Source organism: Microtus ochrogaster, assembly GCF_000317375.1.
Source record: "Microtus ochrogaster isolate Prairie Vole_2 chromosome 6 unlocalized genomic scaffold, MicOch1.0 chr6_random_2, whole genome shotgun sequence".
Taxonomy (NCBI): domain Eukaryota; kingdom Metazoa; phylum Chordata; class Mammalia; order Rodentia; family Cricetidae; genus Microtus; species Microtus ochrogaster.
Window position 1 is genome coordinate 9314253 of NW_004949095.1, and position 6617 is coordinate 9320869.

At 43.1% G+C, this 6617-nt stretch overlaps 1 protein-coding gene across 2 annotated transcripts; it reads left to right on the top strand.

Moving 5' to 3' along the window:
• The first annotated feature begins 1997 nt into the window (after nucleotides 1-1997).
• Nucleotides 1998-6395, top strand: Mrps14 (mitochondrial ribosomal protein S14). Of its 2 annotated transcripts, none has more exons than XM_005363937.3 (3): nucleotides 1998-2072; nucleotides 3095-3253; nucleotides 4794-5225. In XM_005363937.3, exons 1-3 carry the CDS (start codon nucleotides 2028-2030, stop codon nucleotides 4974-4976), a joined length of 387 nt encoding a protein of 128 aa, XP_005363994.1. In that variant the 5' UTR covers nucleotides 1998-2027; the 3' UTR covers nucleotides 4977-5225. The 2 variants fall into 2 exon arrangements, with proteins under 2 accessions (XP_005363994.1, XP_026643379.1); XM_026787578.1 differs by lacking the exon at nucleotides 1998-2072 and adding an exon at nucleotides 2088-2346 and having other exon boundaries at nucleotides 4794-6395.
• The last annotated feature ends 222 nt before the right edge of the window (nucleotides 6396-6617 follow it).

Genomic DNA, 6617 nt, shown 5'->3' on the forward strand with positions numbered 1-6617 from the left:
GTAATTTTATAAAACTCATTTTTTTACCCTATAGTCTTTAAGTGTGTCTGACTTTTATGCCCCTTCCAAAAAAACTTTGCTGAAATAGTAACACATCATTTAAACTCTGTTGAAAGAGGAGCGGGTCCTTGGTTTCGTCCCGCCCAGCTCCCGGCCGCCTGGCTAGCGTATGCCTGAAATAACCATACGGAAATCTGTATTAATTAAATCACTGCCTTGCCCATTAGCTCTATCCTCTTATTGGCTCTTACATCTTAATTAACACATTTCTATTAAATCTGTGAATCACCACATAACTGTGGCTTACCGGCAAGATTCTAACCTACGTCCGTCTTGGGTTGGAGAATCATGGCATCTGCCTGACTCTGCTCTTCCTGGCATTCTGTTCTGTCTACTCCACCCACCTAATTTTCTGCCCTATCAAAAGGCCAAGGCAGTCTCTTTATTTAACCAATGAAAGTAACACATAGAGAGAAAACCCTCTTACACCAAAACTCTTCCTTTTTTCTTAATTGAAAATATTTTTTCATACAGTATATTCTGATCACGATTTCCCCTCCCTCAAGTCCTCCCAGATCTTCCCATCTATCTAATCCCAAACTCCGTCTTTCTGTCTCCCTTTGCAAAATAGGCATCTTAAAACAAGAAACAAGGTAATAAAGAGTTTGCCGTATACCCATATCTAGAGATGACTGTAGATGATGCCCTGTAGGGAGGGAAGGGTCTTAGCAAGGGTTTGAGACAGACATCTGCCTGCTGCTGCTGGTCTAGGACGTTTTAGATCTTAGTGTGACAGGCAGGGTTCCTGTTCTCTCTTCCTGTCTGACGGTTTTAACCAGACTCTTCCTAGTCCATTAGAAATGTTCAATAAATTGGAACGCCTAAAGAAAAGGGTCTCCTTCTTCAGGATGTTCTTGTGTAAACAGCTTGATAAGCGGCTCCTCACCGAATTAATACGTAAGGAGTGAAGTAGGGGGCGTAGTCCCCAGCAGCATCCATCCCAGACTCCCTGACCTGGGAGTTGCTTTGATCTGGACTCCAAATCCCAGAATGCTGACTCCTGACCCCTCCCCGAAGGAGGGTCAAGACCACTCCCACAGGATGTGGTGTTCCCCGCCCCAACCTGGATATTTTTTTATTTGGCTTGTTTTGATTTGGCTTGATTATGATTTTGCGTCGGCAGAGAGGAAAAATTCCTAACAAGGAGGATAACAGAAAGTACCCTGTACCAGACTGAAAACAGGAGATTTTCAATGGCACACACATTCAGCGACAATAAAAGCTAAAACTGAAGTTTCTACAGCCTAGCCATGGATGCAGCAATCCAAATCAGACCAAACCAAAGTGAATTAGGAAAAGCCCAGGTTTAATGGATAAGATGCACCTGGATGATTATCCAGCCCTCCCCAGAGAGTAGGGGGAGGGAAGACCTGAAACCCACGCATCGCGGCGGGCAGTTTAAATACCCCGTGGGCGTGGTCTTGAGCATCTCCGCGGGAGGAGCAGTGTTTGACCAGCTTTCTGAGACGAGGCACGGTTTGGGGAGAGATGGGGGGACGGGACTTGAGGTGGAGCTTTCACAGGAACAAAAACGTATTTAACCTTAATATAGATGCAATGTGTATTAGAGCCCTAGACACGCAAACAGAAACTTTATCTGCGCCACTGCCATCATCATCTCCATTACCATTACAGCAGAAATGTGACACGTGCCACTTGTGCTTTCCGCCTAGCGGCGCCGAATTGCACGACCAGGTTGGGCGGAGCCGCAACAGCCGGAAACGTTTACGGAGACACCGAGGACGCGCAGCCTCACCGCACCACCACTGCCAGAGTGGGCGGGCCGAGTGGATGGTTTGCTCAGGTTCCGTGAAATACCGCGAGAGCGCAAGTCCTGTACCTAGCCCCTCCCTCCTTATAGGCTAAATCCCGCCTCGGGCCCGCCCTTTGAGAAACAGGCCCCACCCCTCGCCCAATCTGTTTCCGGCGTCGGAACGCGGCGGTGGTTGGCTGGCGAGTCGGGCAACATGGCGGCGTCCGTGCTGGGCTCGCTGCTGCGGACTTTCCGGCAGGTCAGGCGTTTGCCTTTCTCGCTAGCTCATTTCTCCCCTGAGCCCCGTGTCCCATGGGTTCCCCTGTACCTGTCAGCTGTAATGCGCCCTGAAAACCAATCCCAGGGCTCCTTTCATCTGCTTTCTCCTTCCGGCTTGGTTAGGAGAGGCCTAAGCGGCAAACGGGGGCCGTGATTGGAAAGCCAAGAGCTTGACTCCGGGTGTAAAGAACTGCGTGAAAATGGAAGGGAGCTGGCTGTCAGGACAACCAAAGAGTGTGGTGGCTTGGAAGCAGGTGGTGACAGAATTTCGAGTAGAGAGCAAGCCATTCCGCTAAAACTGAAAAGTGAATTAAAGAAAGCGCTGGAATTAGCTGTAGGCTTGAGGAGTGGCGGTGTTGTGATGCGGATAGAAACTGGGGAAAATGGCAAAGGAAATTGGAGAAGTCTTCGAGACAGTTTTACTAGACAGCTATCAACCAGCGGGAACCTGAGTTGCCGCAGGAGAGGATGTAGAGTGTAGTACAAATGCTGTTGAATGGACAGGTATGCTAGTGGAAGTTTGGAAAGTCTCTTCAGATTGCCTCTGATTTTATAGCTAAGGAACTTTGATGTCATCAGAACTTGAGGGTGTGGGTGCAGGGGACAATGATTTAAGAAAGAAGAACACTCCTCCAAATTGCCCTCGCATTTCCATGTATTGGAGTATGCACATGCACACACAAATAAATGTAATAAGTCGGGTTTTGGTTTTTTTAATATTAAGTCTTGGTCTGATGAGCTGGCTCAGTGGGTAAAATTCTTGCTACCAAGCCTGTCTAGGCCAGCCCAAAGGCCCATGTGGTGGAGGAGAGAACTGACTCATGACAGCTGTCCTCTGACCTCCACACACATGCCCATCCATGCACAAGCACTCATGTGCCTGCGTATGTGTCAAACACATGTAATTTTTTTTCATTGCTAAAAGTCATAAGCAGTGACTTGAAGGAAGTTTACATGGAAAAAAAGCTTGCATTACCCATGGTCCTTGTCTCTGTCTTTCAGGTGATTCCTTCATCAGCATCAAGTCAAGTTCGAAGTTACTATGTAGACTGGAAAATGTTGCGTGATGTGAAGAGACGGAAAATGGCTTATGAATATGCAGATGAGAGGCTTCGGATCAATTCGCTCAGAAAGAACACCATTTTGCCTAAAGAACTTCAGGTTAGCCAATTGAGTCCCTTTCTTTCAAAAAATTATTAATTGACATCATTTCAGATTCTTTTCGATGCTATTTTACTGCAACTTAGTATTAATGTAATTTCTGGAAAATAAGATCAAATACTCAAGTCAACATGAAAAGCCTTAAAACCAACTTTGGTAAGTTTAGGATAAAGAACAGCTGTTTACTCCTTCTTGGTTCTTCAGCTATTTCATTATACAGTCCCTAGAGAGTACTAGTGAGTGGTGACCACATAGAAACTGAAAGTATTCTGACACAAGGTCTCCCAACTTCATCCCTGTCTTTGAAACAACAAGGTATTTGGAGGTATTTCTAATGCACGGACTGTGTGCAAAACACATGGCATGTGGTCCTTCCTCAGGACTTACCCCCACTGAATTCATGCCCCTTCCATGTCCATGGTTAGGTGGTCTCCCATTTAGCCTTCCTTTCTTGTCATATACGTCTGGCTAAATAAAAGGCATCAATCCTGTTTGGTCTTCTGCATCATATGGTTTAACACTTAAGTGGTGACAGAGTACACGTAGGCTTGTAGGAAATTAGAAACTCAAGGCTACTTACCTCATAGAAACAAAACATTTATATAAACTGGCAGAATGATTTAGACTTTGTTATGTATTCTTCCCCTTCCCCCACACTTCAGTTTTTGGAAGCAGGAATTCTCGGTACTTCTGGCTCTCCTGGAACTTGATCTGTAGGCCAGGCTGACCTCTGCTTCCTGATCCCTGGGATTAAACATGGCTGTTTATTGTCTTTTAAATCTCATCTGGTTTAAGTTAAAGACCAGAAAACTGAAATCCCATGGCCATTCTGTTGGAGCTATTACTACAGTTGTGTATCCACTTAAGAGAGTAAAGAAGAGGGCCTTGGGCAGCTCAGCTCAAGACAGTGTTGATCATGGAAGCAGAGAGTAGAATGGTGACTGCCATGATGTGGGGCTCAGCAGGGTTCCAAAGCAATACAGAGAAACCCTGTCTCAAAAAAACCAAAACAAAATTTTAAAAAAAGATAATGGAATTCCAGCACACTCAACAAAACTAACACCAAGGAGACTGACATATTAATGACACTTGGAACAATGTGGGTGATCTCCCAAGCATATTGTTGAATAAAAAAGCCAAAAAAATGAATAGAAAGAGGTTATATGAGCATATTACATACAATCTACAACAGGGAAATGTGACCTTACTGTGTTAGTGAACCTGGTAGCTGTTAGCCAGTGTCCCAAGAAGGGAGACACAGATAAAGCCTTTGGGTGCTGATAGTGTCATTTTATAAATCGGTGCTGGCTACTCAGTGTATGTGTGTATGTTGTTTATAAACATACACTGAACTTTGTCATTATGGTCTCTGGGTTCTTCTTGTTTTAATTTTTAAAATCATCTTGGAAAAACATCAAACATTTCTGGTTTGTTCTTACTCATCAAGGCTTACTACCACATCCAGTGTTTGCCTAAGATTCTAGCCCATCCTTCCTTTGCTTTAGGCCCTGAGTTGTGATCTATTCTGATTTTTCCCTAGGAAATAGCTAGTGAAGAGATTGCTGCCCTTCCACGGGATAGCTGTCCTGTGAGAATCAGAAATCGCTGTGTTATGACATCCCGTCCACGTGGTGTAAAGCGTCGCTGGAGGCTTAGTCGCATTGTCTTCCGCCACTTAGCTGACCATGGGCTACTTTCTGGAGTTCAGCGAGCAATATGGTAAATCAGTTTCAGAGCCTTCTCAGCTGCCCAGGAAGCCAATCCTGGCAAAAGAGACTTTACTAATAGACTAAACCCTAGTTTTTATAGGGTCTAATATGTTTAACCTACCTGATACTGTCTACAGTTAAATTACTTTTAGATTTTTAAATGAAGAAATATGATTTCTGTCATTGAAACATCTTTCCTCTTAACTTTACAATAGGCATATTACTTCCATACAAGCCATAGGAGTGAAATAAAAATATTTTCTGCAGAAGTATGTTGTTTTCCTTCAAGTTTGATGTTTAGTAACAAAATAACATAGTTTAATAGTGATTTCACAAAACATTGTTATAGACGTCCCATCTAATTGACAAGTTGCTTTTCTGTGGCATTGTAGCACTAGGCTAATTTCCTTGGCCTACAGTTACTATGACTTTTGGAATAATGGATGGAGAGCTAAAGAGGATCTTTTAGATTATATTTAGTGTCACGTTTGTGTGACAGTGAATAAGAGAACTACTAAGTAGTTTTTTGTTTCATCTTTTTAAAGTATTTATTTGTATAGAGTTGTTTTATCTGCATGTAATTCTGTCCTCCATGTGTGCCTGGTACTCAGAGGCCAGATGAGGGAATTGGATCCCAAATTATAAACAGTTGGGAATTAAACTCCAATCCTCTGGAAGAGTAGCCTGTGTTCTTAACCACTGAGCCATCTCTCTAGCTCCTAATTGCCCAACTTTTAATGCTTAATCAGTGAGTTCAGATAGGGCTAGCCTGATCTTTGCAGTTAAAGCTCACCTTTGCCAGTGACTTACATATTTTACTGTGACTGTTACCCTGATCTTGTTAAGGATTGTAGTTATTTTCTAATTCTGTCTACTCTAGCAGCTTCTCTTTTTCCTTGTAGAGAACTGTCCCAATTAACAATTATGGAACAGAAAAAAATTGGAATTATGTGTACAAAGAATTGCGAACAAATATTAACAGGACTTAACTTTGGTCCATTTCTGCTATTAGTTTATAGAAACATTTCTCACCATTCTGGAGAGTAGCAAGTCCTGATCAAAGGGCCAGTCTATTTGGTGGTGAATAAGAGCTTGACTTGTCAGAGGATGCAAAAGGGATGAACGCAATCCTCCAGGAGCTCCTAGGGCCCTGATCTCATTCATGAAACTATGGCCAGCCTTACTTCCTAAAGGCCCCAACTCTTTAATACCAGGGACTGGGTGTTAAATTTCAATATGCATTTGGAGACACAACTATTTAAACAATAGTATGCACATTGAATTTAGTACTAATTATTCTTAATCATCTTTAGAATATTTTCATTTGTCCATTACTGAGATGGTTTCTAAATATCATGCCACAATTAGTGGTACTAGTAATATACTGGAATTTTTATATATTGTGATAAAAGTAAACAAGCTGGTGACATTGAGTCCATTTTTAAAGGTTATTTTTATTATTTTTCAATTATGTGTACATGTGTGGGTATTTACATGTCAGTATGGTTGTCTGAGGCTGCCAGTGGTGCTGGATTCCCCTGGAGGTGAATTACAAGTGGTTCTGAGCTGTCCAAGGTGGGTGGGGTGCTAGGAACTGAACTCTGGCCCCCTGGAGAACAGTACATATTCTCTGCTGAGCCATCCCTCCAGCCCCC

Coding starts and splice junctions, on each gene's coding strand:
- Mrps14 (XM_026787578.1), top strand. CDS start 2,293: ATGGAAGGGAGCTGGCTGTCAGGACAACCAAAGAGTGTGGTGGCTTGG. Junction 2,347..3,094: donor GTGTGGTGGCTTGGAAGCAG/GTGGTGACAGAA, acceptor TCTGTCTTTCAG/GTGATTCCTTCATCAGCATC. Junction 3,254..4,793: donor TTTTGCCTAAAGAACTTCAG/GTTAGCCAATTG, acceptor ATTTTTCCCTAG/GAAATAGCTAGTGAAGAGAT.